This window comes from Ostrea edulis, chromosome 6, assembly GCF_947568905.1.
Source record: "Ostrea edulis chromosome 6, xbOstEdul1.1, whole genome shotgun sequence".
Classification (NCBI taxonomy): Eukaryota; Metazoa; Mollusca; class Bivalvia; order Ostreida; family Ostreidae; genus Ostrea; species Ostrea edulis.
In genome coordinates this window covers 84,057,655-84,077,314 of record NC_079169.1, presented here as the reverse complement: position 1 = coordinate 84,077,314, position 19,660 = coordinate 84,057,655, and the positions used below count along the sequence as shown (strand labels likewise).

The following is a 19,660-nucleotide window of genomic DNA, read 5'->3' as shown; positions in this document are numbered from 1 at the left end:
TTGTATTGTTTGTTATGCAATAGCCTAGTTCTGATTATGCTTGTGTTAGGGACCATGTAAACGACTGAGATAATCTGACCACAAACGCCATTTAGGGCAGCCTGGACATAACAAGTGTTTGAAATGAGCGAAAATTTTATTTCAGTTGCTGAATGCAGAAGTTGTTAGTGTCGATGTTGAGTAGCTAATTTCAAAACTAAATCTCGAGAAACAGAAATATACTGAAAACTATTTTTGAACACTCCATTTGTGTGGACAGACAAAAACATCAAAGCTGGTTGTGATCCTGTTGTACCAATCCGATTAAAATCAGATCCTCGATCCGCTCCTCTTTATTGTAGCGACAAGATGAAGAAAGAGGAGCGGATCGAGGATTTGATTTTAATCAGATTGCCTCGTGTAGCGACAAGATGTAAGGGTTAATGTACGAGTATCGCTCCATTGCTTTTAAGGAATGGAGTGATACGAGTACATTGACCCACTTAAAATCCACCTTTGCTGGGCCCCTTGCTACTAAACTTTGTGCATTTTAATCGTGTCTTACGTTTTTCATTCTTTTGTTGCATGCATTTATATCTACTTGTATAACGGTTGACCTACTTTCCGAACACTCCATTCCTGAAAAATAATGGAGTGTTCGAACAAAAGAATGACGTCATAGGTGGATTTTTAAGAATAAAGAGGAACGGATCGAGGATCTGATTTTAATTAGATTGCCTATTATACCCGATAGAGCTTGTCCCGTGCAATTACATTGATATTTTTGACACAGGCACTTGACGTTTTAAATATACATGTATATAATAATTTTAAAAAATGTCTTCCTGTAAACAAACTCTTCAATTGAATAGTTTGTTTACAGGAAGACAATTTTTTAAAATTATACATTTAAAACGTCAAGTGCTTGTGATTTTTGAGGTATTAAAACTATTACCATAATAAAAAATTCTTGCCACCGTAATTGAAAAATCGACATGCTCAGCTTCTGGGGATGGTAGCCCCCCCCCCCCCCCCCCCCCCAAGCTTTGTTCTAGTTACGTTTTTCAGAAGTAGAAGAAAGAAAATCTAGCCTTTAATTGTGTGATGTCATCACATGAGAATTCTTACACAATTGCTGGCTGAAGATATCTGTTCCTAAAATGGGCCTTACCGTATCATGGTTTTACACTTACATGTACATCATGATAATTCTTTTGGCCACAACCTACCATTCCTCGCTTACGGTAAAAAAAAAAAACCCACTGCGACTTCCAGTTGACACACTTTTATTGAGGTCGATATACATGTACCAATGTCCACAAATTAAACATAATACTACCTTAAATTTACCTTTTCATGTCGAACAATTTGTCGAAAACGTAATTTTGCGAGTTATGCATTGTAATAAAAGTTGGGTTTTTTTTCTCTTCATATACCTGTTTAAAGGAGGTCAGTTGTAGATATAACTTGCAAAACCTTTCCTTGGCAAAGAAAGTATCGAGTATTAAACATTGTATATCTTGAAATGTTAATTTTTGTTATATATGTACATGTATATATAATTTGTATTTAGCAGCAGAACCGTAGCTACATGTATCTCAGGGGAGGGGTGAAATTGTCATATCCTTGTAGTGTATTGTTTATTGGCTTTAAGCCTTACGGCTCATCAGCATAATACATATTCAATTACAAAGTATAAACAAAAAAGATGTATACAGTATGAAAAGTGGAGTGAATATTAGAGGATGGACATACATGAAGAGAGTTATAAGACAAGTTTACATAAAAAAGAAACCAACAAAAACCAGCATATACATTAGACCATCATATCTTCTGATACTCGATGTGGCATGACCGAATCGGTGTTATAATCAAAAACATTTGACAGCATATCATGAATAGGTATAGCAAGAGAGTCTTCTACAATATAATCAGGTAAATTACCAACTCTACTGTTTAAGTCACCGGCAACAACAACAGTGCCGTTCTGTGTAAAAATTGACATATCATTTAAGATGCAATCAAATAAATCGCAATTATACTTTGTGTAGTAAACGTTATGATCATGAGGTATATACGCAAAACAGATATAAATATCGGGATGATCTCTTTGTTCTACTCTTAACCATATGAGTGTGTCTTCAACACATTTAACAATTGATACAAACTTACGAAGTGTTTTTCTGTATAACAGCACAAGGCCACCGCCTTTACCCTTCAGTCTAGGAAAACATTTGTATTCAAATTCGTCGTTTAACCAATCGCACTTTAGAGCTGTTCCAGGTTGAATCCAGCATTCTGATAAAAATATTACATCGTAGTCAGATATGACTGTGCAAAAGTCACTGTCACATATCTTTTGCTCTAAATTTCTGTTTACATTCCATGCGACTATACGCATTGAATGTCCGACCCCCGCAATTCCCTATCTAGCTACATGTATCTCAGGGGAGGGGTGAAATTGTCATATCCTAAGAGCAACAAATTTGCAGCTATGTCAAAAGCCACACAGTCTTAAAGTCACGGAGACATCAACTCGAGCTAGGCAGTTAATGTAATCCGAAAAATTTAATTGGATGAACATTTGTGACGTGCGTATATACAATTGTATGGAATAGGCCAACATATACAGTATACATGGTCCACGGACTCGACACACTACCTATGAAATTCGAACTGTCGACCTTCTTGTCGGTGCAGCATTATCTGATACACCTGTAATTTATCGTATACAATGCGACATGTCAAAACCACCGGTTCGACCTTTACGACACTTTCTCATTATTTTCTTATAAAGTGTCGAGAATTCTAGAGTAAAGTGTCGAGAATTCTACAGTAAAGTGTCGAGAATTCTACAGTAAAGTGTCTGCACTTGGTTCTCTTTTATGTTGTGTTTTTAGAACACTAACTGGGCTCTGAAGTTACATTCAAATATATCCTCTGCTCCTACGGAATTTTCCTGTAGCTTGGCCAACGCTTTCTTCACACGAACCATGATGTTAATGAGATCGTACCTGAAATAACAGATGAACCCATTAAAATAAATGAGATGCTACCAGCTTAAATCGATATTCGATTCATATTTAGTTTTATCACATGTTTACTCCTTTATCCAGTGGATATAACATATTATTACACTATGTTTTCCGTCACAAACAAACGTCAAGTTTACCAAGTTTGTTTACCAAATGTCAGGAAGAGAAAAAATTCACAATATCGGAAATGAATAACCGGGGGGATGGGGTGTTAACATGTGATAAAAAAAGATCTCCCATGGATTGCAGTTTCATATGATTTATATTCAACTCGTTCTGTGCTTCTATCCCCTCGCCAAGGCTTGGGGATAGAAAATACACAACTCGTTGAATGTAAATCATATCAAGCCACAAACCACGGGAGATCCAATATAAAAACAAAGGAGGACTCATCCTAAACTCCCTGCCTGTGTTAGAGGCAGCATGATTAGATCTCTACCTTTTACAGTATTTCCTGAAATACTTTACAAGTGTTTTGTACAAAAGACTTCCACTTTGTCGCGCGTGAAATTCCGTACACTCTTTGATTAGTGAATAGCCAATCAAAAAGTCACACGTGAGGGGTATGTAGTGCTCATCCTGAGAACTCTCATTTCGCTGTCCATATAGTACACCTGTTAGTAAAGAAATATAATTATTTAATGACTGTAAATAGATATAATAGTTACGCACCTCTTGTAAACAACACATTTCATTAACCCCGTGGGACCCGGGTTAGAATACATGTGGGTCCTCAGTAGCCTTTGCTTGTCGTAAGAGGCGAACAAATGGGGCGGTTCTTCGGATGAGACCGCAAATAACTAGGTCCCGTTTCACAGCAGGTGTGGCACGATAAAGATTCCTCCATGCTCAAAGGCCATAAGCGCCGAGCATAGGCCTAAATTTTGCAGCCCTTCAACGGCAATGATGACGTTTCCATGTGAGTGAAAGATTCTCGAGAGGGACGTTAAACAATATACAATCAATCAATATACAATCAATCAATCACACTTCATTATATTTACATTTCCAATGCCCCACCCCCTTTCGATAACTTTACCAATTCAAATACCAGATAATAGCCACTTTCTCTTGAATGTGACTGAACAATGTGCGTATGAATCTTGATAAATATAGTCCGACTATTTAACGACTGGGGATGCCGACAGAAATAAAAGCAAAATGTAAATATAAAAAAATAAATTTCATTTTTGAAAATACTATTAAACGAGGATATGAGCTGCAATGCCTCACAAAGTTTTCTGGCGTAAAGCATCGCAATTTCTTTCTTTTAAAATGGATTTAGAATCTTAAATATATACAATGTATGGAGGATTTATTGAACAGTTAATGCACCTTTCTGACTAATATGGTTTCCACGACAGCCCTGAATGAAGAAACATTTCGGTTTTCCTGACAGAGAGACACAATGGTTTCCGTTGAACAGACCCGTGACGTCCTCTACCTTGATTTCCCGGCAATCGCTCCCAAACAATGTCCCCCTCCTGCCGTGACTGGCGATGCAGCAGACGAACGCGTCAAACTCATCATGGTCGGCACTGCTGACGTCATTTAGAATCTTGATCATGTCGTAGGACGATACGTTAGCGTGTCCCCTGACAATAAAATGCAGTTCGTCCCTGAAGAACCGACTCAATTTATCTGGAAAACAATTGGAATTCTACAAATGTATGGTCTCTGATAAAAGCTAGTTTCTCTCAGTGATAGTTCATGTTGAGTTCATGTTGAGATATCATTTACTACACTTAAAGACCCAAAAATAATACCGTACGGTTTCTTCACGGATCACTGAATAGTGTCCAGGGTCTACAAACAAGGCTCCTCAAATCTAAACCTACCGTTTTCAATTCGAACACAAATCTCTAATGTGTTTAAAACTATTCTATACAGAAATCTAATTCATAGATTGCTCCCATAATTCAATCAAATCTTGCCAATCGCGAAACCTATCTTTTATGAAAATGTGAATGAAATCCCAGCAGAAGTTTTCCAAACTTAAAAACTGTCCTCATACAAACAAACATAAAAAAAATAGTAACCTCGAGGATTCATTGATTTGTGAGCATGGAATGGATGTACCTGTGTCTTCTATGGAGCCATCTCGCCTTAAACCTTTCTGTATCACCCTGAGAGTCTGTGGTCCACTGCTGGTAAATGCTATCATCTCTTTGTAAAACTCGTAGTTGTTTATTATTACAGCGTAACCTGAAGGGGAAAAAATCAAAGGAAATCAGATAACGGGAGAACATTGATACGTGTGCTGTTAACAGACTTTGTTTGTTTTTGTTGTTGTTTTTTTTTTTTTTTTTTTTTTTTTTACAAGACCTCGAGGTTTCCTGGTCATGGAATAAAATCCCGAGTCAGCTGCATCATTCAAACTCCGCCAACGAGGATTCGACAACCCATCAAAATAATCTCGCGAAGGCAAGGTAGAAGTTTTCGATGGTGTACCATCGAGAATGCAGTCCTCGGAAAGGACCGTTGTGTGCATATTGCTGGAAGACTCAATGACGTCAACAGCGAAGCGGTCGTCTGCTGTCGTCGTTGTGGCAGTGTCCGCGTTCTGTTGAAATTGTTCCAGTGACTGCACGGCTACTGTAAGATAAGATGCAAGTCATGTATTTATAAATGATTGTAAATGTTGATCAACAATGATCGTAATTGCACTTACGCTGTTTAGCACTGGGGTAGAATGACTTCTGTAGCCGTTGCCGGGGCGATTTGTTCATTCCCATTTGCACGTGAGAGTGGGGGTTGAGTCGTCTGTTTTTGAATTGCGTGAGAAGCTCTTTCTCCAACGTCCTAGCGTCTAGTTCTGCACAAAATCAGTCAATTTTGAATTTTACTTCGATGCATGCATCTCTTTAATTTTCAATAATGAAAAAGGTGAAGATACGTGTAACAAACAGCAATCAATTTCATAAATCCGATAAATAAAAACAAGAGGCCCAAGGGCCTAGAATCGCTCTTCTGATAAATTGTACAACCCCACCATTTCTATTCTTAGCCTCTTAGTATTCTAAATCTTTAGTTAAATCCTAAGAATTCAAAAAAAGTAGGTCAATGTGACCTACTTTTTGGTTTACACATTTTGAGAACCCAAGAAATATCAACTGACAAAGTTTGATGATTTTAAGCCAATTAGTATCTGAATATTGAAATATAACTGTCAAATTCCAATAGTAGGTCATGGTGACCTACTTTTTGGTCAGCGAACTCCGAACATGCAAAACCCATCAACTGACAAAGTTTGATGACTGTAGGTCAAATAGTATCTGAAATATATTAATATAGCCGTCCAATTCCAAAAGTAGGTCAAGGTGACCTACTTTTTCGTCAACACCCTTCAAACATGCAAGACCCAACAACTGACAAAGTTTGATGACTGTAGGTCAAATAGTATCTGAATTATATAAATATAGCCGTCCAATTCCAAAAGTAGGTCAAGGTGACCTACTTTTTGGTCGACACCCTTTGAACATGTAAGACGCATCAAAACTGACAAAGTTTGATGACTGTAGGTCAAATAGTATCTGAAATATATAAATATAGCCGTCCAATTCCAAAAGTAGGTCAAGTTGACCTACTTTTTGGTCGAAACCCTTCGAACATTCAAGACCCAACAACTGACAAAGTTTGATGACTGTAGGTCAAATAGTATCTGAAATATATAAATATAGCCGTCCAATTCCAAAAGTAGGTCAAGGTGACCTACTTTTTGGTCGACACACTCCGTAGACTGAAGACGCATCAACTGAGTTAAATGATCCTAGGTTTTTCAGTGCTCAAAATATGCATCTAAAATTGAAAATGTGAAATTTGAATATCTGCAAAATTCAAAAAGTAGGTCACTGTGACCTACTTTTTTTTTTATATAAATATGTTTCAAGGCCTCAAGATGCATCAACTTACAAGATTTGATGATTCTAAACCTCTCGGTATTTAAAATAACAACTTAAAATATATCTATAAATGATAAGCCATAAAATTCAGAAAGTAGGTCACGGTGACCTATTTTTCAGTTGACGCATTTCAAGGTCCCATGATCCACCAACTGACAAGTTTTGATGATCATAGGCTTCAAAGTGTCCAAGATATGCATCAAAATTAATTTTAAAATAAATACCTGCAAAATTCAAAAGGTAGGTCACCGTGACCTACTTTTGAGACAGCTTGACACAAGGTCCTAAGATGCATCAACTGTCAAAATTTGATGATCCTAGTCCTTATAATGACTAAAATATCAAAGATTTAAGGAAATATAAATTTAGGTCAACTTTGAAGTGACCTTGAAACCACGCCCTTTGCCCCAGGGTAATGCCTTGAACAATTTTTAATCTACAACATATCCTCATCCTTATGTGTAAGTTTGGTGATAATCTGCCCAGTGGTTCTTGAGAAGAAGATTTTTTAGCAACCACTACTTTTGTTTGTATTTTCCTGATTATCTCCCCTTGTTAAAGGGTCACATCCCTCTATTTAGTATGTATGAAAGCCCTTGGGCCAATGATACCCTGTAACAAATTTGAAAAAAATTGGCCAAGGGGTTCTTGAGTTATAGCCCTTTTTCTAAAAAGTTTACGCACACCGCACAAATGGCCGGCTCAGAAGAGCTAAAAAAGGCAAACAAGGACCCTAGAATATATATATGTACATATGTACATATTTTTATTTTATCCTATTTATTTTCTTATTTATCTGTCTGGGAATGTTTTATACAGGAACACAATGTAAACTAGTCATTTGATACTAATTGTGTTCTCCTGTCTAAATGAAGAATTTATTATCATTATTATTATCTTTTTGAAGTCGAGTCTGGTGGAAAACATTGCTGAGTCAGCACATTTTCACCTAAAGTGAATGTATGACAGGGATGAGGAGGATGGATTAATGTGTGTGTTTTCTTGATGGCAAATCTAGAGAGATTGGAATCTTTAAAGTTCTACAAAACGTAGATGTGTGAATTTTTGCTGCCAACTGAATTTATCATTTGTATCATGGATCATCCATCACATCTATCAATTTAGTGACAATAATACAGCAAAAATATAGCAAAGTTTTCTATGTTTTATGCATTATATGTATCATTTATCATGCTATAAGAATTCTGAAATTTATATTTAGAGTCATTATGTATTACAGATTGTTTTAACCATGCTATGATACGATTACCAGTACTGTTCCTGTGTCAAATTTCAAAACATGGTATTTTGTAGATTAGTTCATATTATGAAGCACAAATTTGTACATTTGAGTATGATAGGATTCATACAATTTCTTATGACATGCGAAAGATGAAAAAAATATTGTTATTTTTTTTCTCAATAACACTCTTATTATGACTATTTCATATTCTTTATTTTGTGGGAAAAGTGTCTTAAACATGTCTTATGCATATATACATATATTTTACATTCAAAATGTCAGAATGGCAAAAACAATGCGAGTGACAATGAGAGATGGAAGATTTATTTTATACAGAGATAATTTTGTTTTTATTTTTCTCTCAATAACACTCTTATTATGACTATTTCATATTCTTTATTCTGATACAAATAATCTCTGAGATAACAAATTATGTAATTTTCCTTATATTTTAGTTTTGGTCAAGAGTTATTTCCCTAAATGAGTTGTTCCCCCTGGTGACTAATTTTCGATAATGACGTGATCCACATGTAAATTGTTTTAGATCATGAAATCATAGGGTTACCAGGTTTCCATTTTTACCCATTTGTACAATGAAAACATTGAACGAAACTGCTGAAAACCTTTTAACATTGATTCATTTGTCAGTGGCCTGTGTCAGTTTAAAAATTGATCATACGTGGAACATGTTCTCCATTTCAAATTTACTTAAAGTTCTTTGGAATTTTCTAAACTCCACGTTTGATTTACACTACTTCTCAAATATGTTGTGGCACAGTACGTCTGAATCTTCTCTTCACAACATTTTCGAGATGTAACGATAGGAATTGGTAGAACATTTACTGTATATCATGCAACATATCTTTGTTGTAGTGGTTTTGGTAAAGTTTCTGAATGCAGTGTAGGTACGATAACTCAAATTAATTTGTCTCTTTAACTGGATTCCCCTTGAAATGGCATTTGGAGTATAAATTTCCAAACGAGGAATCAAAGCCAAACTCTCCTATAATACAGTTGTAAACATGCAGTGGCGGATTCAAGAGGAGGGGGGGGGGGGGGGGGGCTTCCCACAAATTTAGAAATAATGTGAATAAAACTCCAGATTTATCACCCAAAATGGTTGAGTGTTTTTGGTTAATACTTGACTTCGATATGTGCCTCATCCCTTTTCGGAAATGATGGATCCGTCACTGTAATGAGCCTTTCTACAAGCTTTGTCAGCTGGTACCAGTACATATTCCTCATGATACCTATCTGATTCTTTCACCACTTCTGGTTTACAGAAGGATAGATGGCATGCATTTTTGTGAATAAGTGTTTTAAAAATACAAGATTTTAACGTTCCTAATAATGATCTAGTATAGAATTGGTAGTTGTAAACATGTACAAATTTGATATACAGAAATATTTTCCCGGAATGATTTCGATTTGAATTCAGTTTATGTGTTTCGCAGATTTGTTGAAATTTTTATACAACAAACGAGCAAATCATTTCCTTGCAACATACTTTCAATAAATCAACACAGCAGATTAGTAGACAGTACTCACTTCTCATGGTAGTAGGTGAGGAGATTGGTTTGTCTTTCATAAATGGGAAAGATTTACTTCTGTTTCCAACTATGAACTCTGATATGTCTGAAAATAAATAATGGCTATATGTCGTATAGCTAGGCTAGCTAGGTAATTACATATACTTTATAAGATATCTTGTTTAATATACGAGATATCTAATAAAGTTTATGAGATATCTTATACAGTTTATAAGATATCTAGCTTATATATTTCATGGGATATCTTATGAGCTGTAAATTATATGAGATATCTTATAAAATTTATTAAATATCTGATTAAAAATAGAAGATATATCATGAATTATATATAAGATATCTTTATTGAGGAATAAATATGAATATGGCCTGTCATAGAAAACAGTGTAGTCATAGAATATCTAGATCTGGTTGCTTGATTTGTTTGTAATCCCAGGTCGTGTCCCCTGTTGAATTTTGAACTTTAAGTTCCGGATCAAATACAAGGATGATTCTTTTTAAACTCTGAGGTTAAAGGTCAAAACTACAAATAATTCATATCCATAAGGCCAATCTATTATCATAGCTCTAGCAATAATATTTATTTGCATGTTTTCAGATTTAAAAAATTGTTTTAAAACAACTTAGAATATTTCATAAGTTTCTGTTAGAAATGCATGCCTATGGACCACATATTGCAGTCCATTTTAAAGGACAGCAACTTGGTTGTTTAAATTATTAGATACACCAAGGTAACCATTGCCAATCCTTGATAAAGAGATGTAAGCGATCAGTGTATATAAATGTATAAGGGGGGGGGGGGATAAACACACACGCAATATACCTGGCGAAGCCCTATTATGTTTGATCTTTGGAAGATGATGGAGATTCTCGGAGCTTTCTCCTTTCCAGTGTCTGGAACCTATGTACATAGAAAATAAATAAATAGAGAATGTCGATATATTTTGCTTAATCTAAAGAGGTGAAATAATTTATATATTCGTAAGGCTTCGAGGCTTTGCCGAAAGAAAAACTTACATGTGCACTTTTTCATCTCGTTGGAGGAAGAAAACATTCTATTCACCTCATACTCATCACTTTTAATTTTTTTCCATCTATTTTTGAGTCTTGGGTCAGACTCTGTCAGGATTGAAACATCCGAACTTGCAGTGAACGTCCCACATACCAAAATCATTACAGTTCCGAGCTGCTTTTCCTAAAATTTTACAACTCTTTGCGAACTGACTCTAGAGTTATTGGATAGATGAGCACTATGCCCTCTTATGAGTTGCAGAGGAGTATAAAAACTTTCCTGTTCATTAGTTTGTTCATGTGTCAAATTCTTTGATTCATCTGTTCGTTGCCTCAGTCTTGTGTCCATGATTTAATTCATATTTGATTTTTACATTTCAGGGATAGTACCTTCTAAAAAGCCTTAGGTTCCTCGTTGTTTCTGGGTCAATGTATTAAAATGGAAGGATAATTAAATTATGAAATTTCTTGTGTACATGATTTAAGCCACATTTTTAATAACTTCTTAGAAAGATCTGGGTTCCAATTGAATTTCAATGTCAAATGAAAAAGTCAAGGTCATCAGACACAATTTCCCAAATGTTCTTGTGTACAAAAGTAAAATCTACCTGTATTATCTGATATGGCATCAAATTTTCAAGAATAGCTCTGAGTTATAATTGATTTTAAGACCCAATTTAATTTAATGGGTCAAGGTTACTGGAAGGCAAATTCCTTTTAAGTAAGATTTAATTGACCTACGTGTCTTGTTTGAATGTAATCAAACTTTGTGTAAATGTCAGAATTGATATATTGCATGCAGATCTGAAACCCCATTGGATTTCAATGTCAAATATGAAAAACCAAGGTCACTGGGTGGAAAATTGTGTGATAATTTGAATGTATTTGGTACTTTTCAGTTACACGTGAAAGGATGCTAAATTGCACAAAAAATTTGAGTTCTTGCTGGTTTGAAAGTCAAAAGACAAGATATTTGGAGAGAACTTTTGGTAAATGTCATGTTGCGATAGGTTGCTCGGCTTTGTGGAGCCCTTGTTGTTTCATTCTTCAAACAGAGTGCAAATGGGGATACCATCCTTTTCCCGTTCAGTTGCAATGTAGATTCGGGTGTTCACTTTTGTGAACAAGAAGTGAAACTAATTTCTTGAGTTTGTTCAAGATTAAATACAAAAGGTCAAGGTCACTGAATAAGAAATTTTTACACAATATCCTTTTGTTTTTATTTTTACAGAACTTACAGAATGCAGCCTCGTGAAGATAAAGATCCTTGAAAATTAAAGCAAAAGGTCGATGTCACCAGAGGGAAACTTCCTAAGTGATCATGTGAACAAAGAGATGTTCCGATTTGTGAGGCCCTTTAAATTAACTTTTAAATTCAATCTCGATACCACAAAATCATTAACATTTTATGTCGGTTCAGAAGCTTAACATATTGTGTCAAAATTTGCTAGCGCCATGTAGTGATGCAGATCTTGGTAAGTGAAGATGAAGATATTGAATAGCATCGCTAATTCAAGAGTAGAGTAGATAAATGGGTAATGACCGTTGATTAAGATATAAGCGATTACAGAAGCCAGAATTTTTTTCAAAGGAGGGTGTGTGACCTAGGTTTGTATCATTTTTATCCAGGGGGGGGGGGGCTGAAAACGGCAAAAAATGACCTTTATAGTGAAAACTGTCCAACCAAAGTAGGAGGAGTTGGAACCCCCATAACCTCCCCTCTAGATCCTCCACTATCATTACCTCCAAAATCGCGCTCCTCTTGGTCTTCGAGAAACCGGCGACTGCTGGAGATCTCCACGGATTGGTCGGTCAACATTTCGTACAGCTCGGAACAGCTCACACTAATTCTATCATTGTTCGCTGACTGTAATATAATTAAATTCCAGAATCTTATCAAACAAACCTAATAATGGCAGATTCTGTCCAAAAGTGAAATTGACTTGTTTTAAGTCAGAGGTGTATACGGTGTCACTCGAGATGAGGAGTGTCATATAAATTCAGTTCATCTCGGATAGAACTCATAAATAAAACACATATACTGTCGACTAAAGAAGAAAAAAGAAAAAAAATATTGGAGACATGATACTCTTAATTAGAAACACCTCTGTACCAAAATACGTGGGTCATATTACCGATATGCCAGAGAGAGAGAGAGAGAGAGAGAGAGAGAGAGAGACAGACAGAGAGATAGAGAGAGAGAGAGGAGATCCAAAATAATCTTTAAAAGTTATAAAATAACGATTCCTTACCCTTGGTGCTGACATGAAATATACAGAATCCTCTCTTGGGTGTACTAAGTGTCCTTTTACTTCACTTATGGAAATTATTACACACTTTTAAAATAATAACCAAGAAACCAATAAAATTCATGTCGTCGAGAAAACGTTCTGATTAGGATTTTTTTTTAGTGAATCGAGAAACAATGGGATCGTAACGATGCGTTTCCTTGTTAGAAGTGGCGATATATTTAATCTATCAATGAAAAGTTTATTAAACAAAAGATACTGTCTATTGTTTGAAAATTCGGTGATTGTCTTGAGGTAATTACGTGGAAGATTTAGGCTAACGATGTCCATTGTCTTTCAATTTTCTCTTTAAAAGTAAATCCGCGTAATCCTGTCGCCATTATCTACAAAAACTAAGATAATATCTCGTGTACATAGATCTGAACGTAATGAGATACTCGGGTTACAGACAGATCCTATCATACGGCAAGATAAATACATGTTCTCCAAACCAATAATTACTACCTACAAATTCATTCTAACAAGGTACACTTACATTACCGCAACGCAGGTATGTCTTTGGAGCACTTTTAAAATAATTTTAATATAAAGTGATTAATCGTGGGTTTTTTTTTTTTTTTTTAAAGTTAAGGACACTTGATTGCAAACAAAAAAGTGGATGCATTGCATGGGTTGATATATGATATAAATATATATATATATTACTTTACTATATATGCAATCAATTGAAAACAAACACTTTTCTAAATCATTTTCATAAACTCATCAAGATTCAATTTAAAAAGAAGTTTACACTAATAACAATACAAATATCTGCAGTTTATGGTTTCAGTGTCTTGTTTTTTCCTGTACATCCATGCACATATTATATATATACAATGCAGAGCCATGAATGAGTCAACTTTTATTTATTTTAGTAAAAAAGGGACTATATAGCCTATTATATAGATCTACTTTTTAGCTATACCTAACACAGTACAGTTTTGCCTTTACAATAATATATCCGTGTTTTCCCTTCTAAACATTGTGAGGACGTCCTCACTAAAATATGTTTCATCGTCCAGAGACCGAGAGAGGGTTTTCGATACACTCCGCTCCCCATAATGGACCGAAACCCCTTGGCTAGTGAAGAGGACCAAAGAGAAGTAACTCTGTTTCTGTATAGTGTGTCGTGTGCAAAAAAGAAGTGACACCACTCTTTGGCGGAAGTATTTGATATTATTCGACGACACTCGTGAACGCGGTAAAGGTTTTAAACAGGAACATATTAACCGATAACAATAAAGGTAGGTAATGAATTCCATTTATCTGTAACGTGTACTTTCGGTTTTACTTGCACGTGTACATTCGCTACTTGCGTTTTGTTATGATCACTAAAACTGGGTGAATGCCATGAGGACGGTACATTGAGTTTTTATGTCGCCTTACAGATGAACGTAAACGTTAAATAAACAGCTGTTCAACAGTAGCTATAAATATCATAAACAGCTGTTCAACAGTAGCTATAAATATCATAAACAGCTGTTCAACAGTAGCTATAAATATCATAAACAGCTGTTCAACAGTAGCTATAAATATCGTTGCCTTAAATGGCTAAATCCTTATCCGGAATGAAAAGTATTTAAGGAATGCTATATTTATGAATAATACAAGACACAGCGTCATCATTTCATGAAATAAACACGGATTTAAACACACCCGTCTGTCTAATAATACTAGCAGACTATATAAATTAAATCGATTCAATTGAGTAGCTTTAAATTCAATATTCGATCTTTGTCAATACATGTTGATCTTGTAAACATAGAGCAAGGTGGTTGTATGACAGATACACTCTGAGATATATAGATCTACAGTATTCAGGTAAGAATTCCATCGTGCGTCGCGTCATCAAGGTATGGTAAGCAATGTCAGCCTTGCAGGCAGATCTTTCAAGGTGATTCCAGCCAGAAATGGGTGTTGTCAATAAATTATTATAATTCTCTACACTGTGAGGACCAGGAGATTCTTAAAGAAAGCACCTGGGGAGTGCGGTTGTCTTTTCCTGTCAGTTTCCCCCACAGGTAATTGTTTTCAGATAACAGGTTTTTGTGTGTTAACTATGTTGTTAAATTTCCTTACAATCCACATAAATTCAGGTAAGAATGTAATCTATTACACATTAATTGTAACTACAGGGCACAGACAGTAGTAACTGGTTATAGTAGCCAAGATTTTATCATTTGAAGTGGATTTGGGTGACATTCACCTGAATTACTTGTGTCGGATGACTATTAAAAAATCCACATGCTCATTAGTATTCAAAATTGTTATAAATATATTAATGTTAAAGTTTTATATGACCAGGACTTCTGATTTAAAAGATAAAAGAAGTAAGTATATTTCAGCCAAGAGGTGAACTTAATTATGTTAGGTTAATATGCAATATGTTGTCATTTTGCAACTTAATTAGAGATATCAAGATGTTATCTGAACAAATATTTCTTAAACATAATGTGGGATGAAATTGTATAGAATTATAATCTGTATATTAACAGGGATGATACTTTAGTCTGAGTTCTAAGAGAGTTGTCTCTATGTTAATATGAAAACGTTTATAAAGTCCTTCAGTTTTGTTCTTCCTTCAAACCTAGGGCGATATGTATTCACCACTATTAACAGTATGGAAATATTCCATGATCAGTCCAGGTATTGTGCAGGCTATCAGGTTATTTCAATACCGCATCACGAACATTCCTCTGCTCGGTCTAGAATTCAGCTGATTGATATATCTTGCAATTTTCCTTGCCATTGAAGGATGACCATAGAACCAGATTAGCTGATATGATTTCCTTGACAATCAGAATGTCTGCACCATTCAGTGATAAAATGTCTGATCAGTTGTTCAAGCTCTGCAATTTTCTTTTTTTATTAATTCAATCAGATAGGTTTAAGTATATACTACGTATTTAATCAGAAAATTTATCAATGGTAAACCTTATATGCAGTCATGTTTATTTTTAAACACATTAATTAATCCCCCTCATTCTTGCTAATCCAGCCTACCCATAAGATACTATGTTTAAAACTTTCCTCTACTACCTACAGGTAAATACATGTAACAATAATTAATTAAAGGACACTTGATCGTGTTGATACAAAAAAAAAAAAAAAAAAGTGGATGCATGGGTTGATAAATATATTTTTTTGGCTTAGTTTGTTTGTATTAAGTCAAATATAAAATCCTAAGACAAGGGACTTTTGAATTTTCTATGATGTTCAAAAGTTGAAATACATCACCCCTCTCTTTAGAACTCTATACATATTTCCCCACTGTTTCGGACTTGACTGGGAAATCATGGGAGTACATTGCATTCGATATGGTAAATTGTATACATTTTAGTTATAAAAACAGATATTTAGTGTTAATTTTCATCATTTTAAAAAAAGAAGTTTGTTTGTAGCAAGTGTTGTTAAATTAGGTAAATAATTAATGAGTATAATATGGGATCCTATTAGAAACACAATGAAGACGATACACATGGGAACATTTTTCTTGCATCCAATTACGAAGCATCTTTTTTTTTTTAAACAAGCTGCAACTGTTTAATCAACGGAGATTTTGGAACTGTTGAATTGGTTGCTGACTCATAGCACACTGTAAAACCAGACACCTTGATTTGAGTAATGCAAGAGAAGCTTAGGATGATACAGGCCTCTTTGTGCTGTTAGTGGATAGGGATAAAATTTGACAGTTTATAGGAGTGAAGGAACTCGCGGAAGCCACACAAAGGAGCTATTACAGATTTATACCCCTTTTTCTCTTCTCCCTCATTTTTATTTGAGTCTCTCTTGGGCTGAAGGGGGAAAAGACAAAATTTTCACGATGTTGACAGATTGGTATTATTATCCTAGGCGTCCCTCCTTTGACAACAGGAAGATGGCCGAACGGTGTCCAAGATGTCGAAATATGGTTTATTTTGCTGAGGAGTTGAAAGCACTAGGGAAGAAATGGCACAAACTTTGTTTCAAATGTGGTGAGTACCAGCATTCAGAGAATTTTAATTGGAAATTTAATTAAAATCCTTAAAGTTAAGTGGAGGAAAAGGTACAATTTCTGAAATATAATATAGATTCTGTGGGCTTGTGAAGCTTAAAACGTTTTCAGTGATGTTCCTTCTCTGAGGGAATGAGAAGTTTTTGCATGAAATTAATTCAGAGTGATCTTTTATATCATCATCAAGATTATGTTGTGGAAAATTTAAAGTTATCAAGTGCATTATCTCAGATTATGTAAGAAAATGACGAAAAGGGAAAACAGATGTTAAAGAAAAAATATTCAATGTAAAAATCTTTAAAACTTTCAAATGCAGTAGCTTTGTCTCTTCTGAAATTGTTGCATTAAGCCACAGGCACAATCCATTAGAAAGTGCCTGGCAATAGAGAATGAGAATAAACATTTACAAACAAAGGCCCACAACAGTATATGCAATGCAAATGTAGATATGATAGATAACTTCTGAATTATAGTCTGTTAAGTATAAAGCCCCCCTCTCTCTCTCTGACTTGACAGCTGTAATTCTGACAGTTCTCTAAAATAACACGTATCTGTAAACCACAGAAGAAGGAATTAAAATGAATCACTTTCATGAAACTTGATCAGTATTCTTTAATTTTTTTATTTGTATTATCTAGTGTCCATTTAATTATAGGAGTATAGTTTTGACATGGTGATAAAGCCATGGCAAGATGGAATGTTTGTTTTCGTGACTGGGTGATTATACGAAAAGTTATTGCTCATTATCTCATCATCTAATTATCATCTCTTCCTGCCCTTGTTTCACTACAGGATGATTATTCTTTTAAAAACCAAAACCTGAACATTTAGTTGATCTTGATCTGGTAGAAGGTAACCTGTTTGTTTTTTTTTTTAAAAATAATCTGATTTTTTTTTATAGGTAACTGTAACAAACTACTGGACAGCACCACGTGCACGGAGCACGACGGGGATGCTTTCTGTAAATCCTGCTATGGAAAGCTCTTTGGACCCAAGGGATACGGATTTGCAGGGGGATCTTCAGGTTTATCTATGGACACTGGAAACCCTCATGAGCAAACTCGCAGGTGATGATTCATTTCCTGAGATAAAAGCTACACTTGTGAGAGATTTATCAACATTGATTTATATCAAAATTTTATATCTTCACCCCAACCAGCTTTTAAAATAATCATAACTGGAATACAATTTTTTTTATCATGTAGGGAGAAATTGGTCCTGAAATGCATTTATGCAAGTTTTGAAGTATTATTAAAAGTTTGAAAATAATGTTTTTAAGATGTTTGATTGATGTCATGTTTGATGAGCTGGCATTAAGCCATTAAGTATTCGAAAACATCAGTTCGAGGTTTGATTGACAAGTCATCTGATCTCATGATTAGATGAACATCGGCAGGACTTCAAAGAAATTCCATATGCGTCTGTAATATTTTCTTTACTATAGGAACATAGCATTTAAATTGATATATATGTAATGGTATACTGTACTCTGTTTCCTGTTTTATCATGATAGGATATCCTCATGCATTATTTTGTAGCTTCACTTGACAGGAAATGTTCATACTGCCTTACAAAATGTTCTTGTCAGTTTGTGGGGAAAAAGATCAAGGCTAAGAGCATTATCTAAAAAGTAGGAATAGTAGAAAGGTCAAGGTTGCAGGAAGTAAATTTCCCAGAATTGGATTGTAGGAATTATTATTCTGCAGAACAGGCAAAGATGTTTATGATCAATATGTTTACCTCATTAGTACTGTGAGGACACATTTCTAGTTTTAAGATTGCTCCACCCTCATAGGATTTTGCAAAATCTTTATTTAGTTAAATTTTGTGCTTGATAGAATGATATGTTTTTGAGGAATTTTATTTGCAGGGTAAAATAAATCTTACAAAGCATTTGCCCTGAAAAAGTTTATATTTTCTATAAATAATCAATTATCTAAATAGAAAAATGCTGTCAAGGGCAATAACTCCTATGCTGGTGCTTTCTGTATTGTGTCTTGTTTTATGATGATTTCCTTGATATCCATTATTAATTTATGTGTATTTATAATGTAGCTAGTTTTTGAAACTTTTGAAATGAAAATTTTATCATTTAAGCCAATTTTTTTTTTTTGTATTTTCATTAGGCTGTTGAAAGAAAATGTGAGATTTTCTGACATTGACATATATATTTCTCCTATGTATGTCTGAAATCTTTAAGAAGGTGGCAACATATACATTTTCTTTGGTTATTAAACTATATCAAGTGGAACTTAATGCAGTTTTTCTATTTTGAATCATTTACATGGATAAGTCACATGCTTTGCATACATATCGTAATTGAATTTCAAATTCTTTCACTTAATTATCATTTACATAACAGTGCTGAATATGATGGGTTAAACAAAATGTATACCTAAACTATGTTAGGTTTATTTTTAGGGTCTCTAAGGGGGTTGAAATAAGGCCCCATTCCCAATGCTAAAAATCAGGTATTTTTTCCCAATTTTGTATTAAGATTCTCAAACAGTGAAAACAAATCAAAGCAAGATAGCTTTATTGTTCATAAATCTCCTTCACAGGCCCACACATTACAATTTTTGCCTGTAAATTTATACGTAAACCTACTTTCTTTGGCCTCTGGTTATTCAAAGGAGGTAAGCTTTGACGAAATTAAAA

General features: G+C 34.7%; 2 protein-coding genes across 5 annotated transcripts in view; one reads left to right on the top strand and one right to left on the bottom strand.

Annotated features, from left to right (window-relative positions):
- Positions 1-1,248: 1,248 nt before the first annotated feature.
- LOC125646076 (caspase-7-like) lies at positions 1,249-13,175 on the bottom strand. Its single transcript, XM_048872210.2, has 10 exons — positions 12,970-13,175; positions 12,461-12,584; positions 10,530-10,607; positions 9,708-9,794; positions 5,686-5,829; positions 5,340-5,609; positions 5,094-5,219; positions 4,350-4,655; positions 3,454-3,628; positions 1,249-2,993 (listed from the first exon to the last, which is right to left on the bottom strand). The coding sequence occupies exons 1-10, from the start codon at positions 12,982-12,984 to the stop codon at positions 2,876-2,878; spliced, it is 1,443 nt and encodes a 480-aa protein (XP_048728167.2). The 5' UTR covers positions 12,985-13,175; the 3' UTR covers positions 1,249-2,875.
- Positions 13,176-14,050: 875 nt separating this feature from the next.
- The window catches only part of LOC125646077 (muscle LIM protein Mlp84B-like), a 23,801-nt gene continuing 18,191 nt past the window's right edge, over positions 14,051-19,660 (top strand). Inside the window, exons 1-3 of one of the 4 annotated variants that reach the window (XM_056141063.1) lie at positions 14,051-14,252; positions 16,861-16,982; positions 17,904-18,069. In XM_056141063.1, coding sequence (XP_055997038.1) covers positions 16,886-16,982; positions 17,904-18,069 — 263 coding nt within the window. In that variant the 5' untranslated portion in view covers positions 14,051-14,252; positions 16,861-16,885. Of the gene's footprint in view, positions 14,253-14,687; positions 15,030-16,367; positions 16,983-17,903; positions 18,070-19,660 lie in introns of those variants that run through there. The other 3 variants (XM_056141062.1, XM_056141061.1, XM_056141064.1) reach the window with 3 other exon arrangements.

Bases quoted from the DNA above. Each gene is read 5' to 3' on its own strand.
- LOC125646076 (XM_048872210.2), bottom strand. The intron at 5,610-5,685 runs GTAAGTGCAATT...CTTATCTTACAG, and splicing joins CTACCCCAGTGCTAAACAGC to TAGCCGTGCAGTCACTGGAA. The intron at 2,994-3,453 runs GTAGAGATCTAA...CTGTTATTTCAG, and splicing joins TTCAGGAAATACTGTAAAAG to GTACGATCTCATTAACATCA.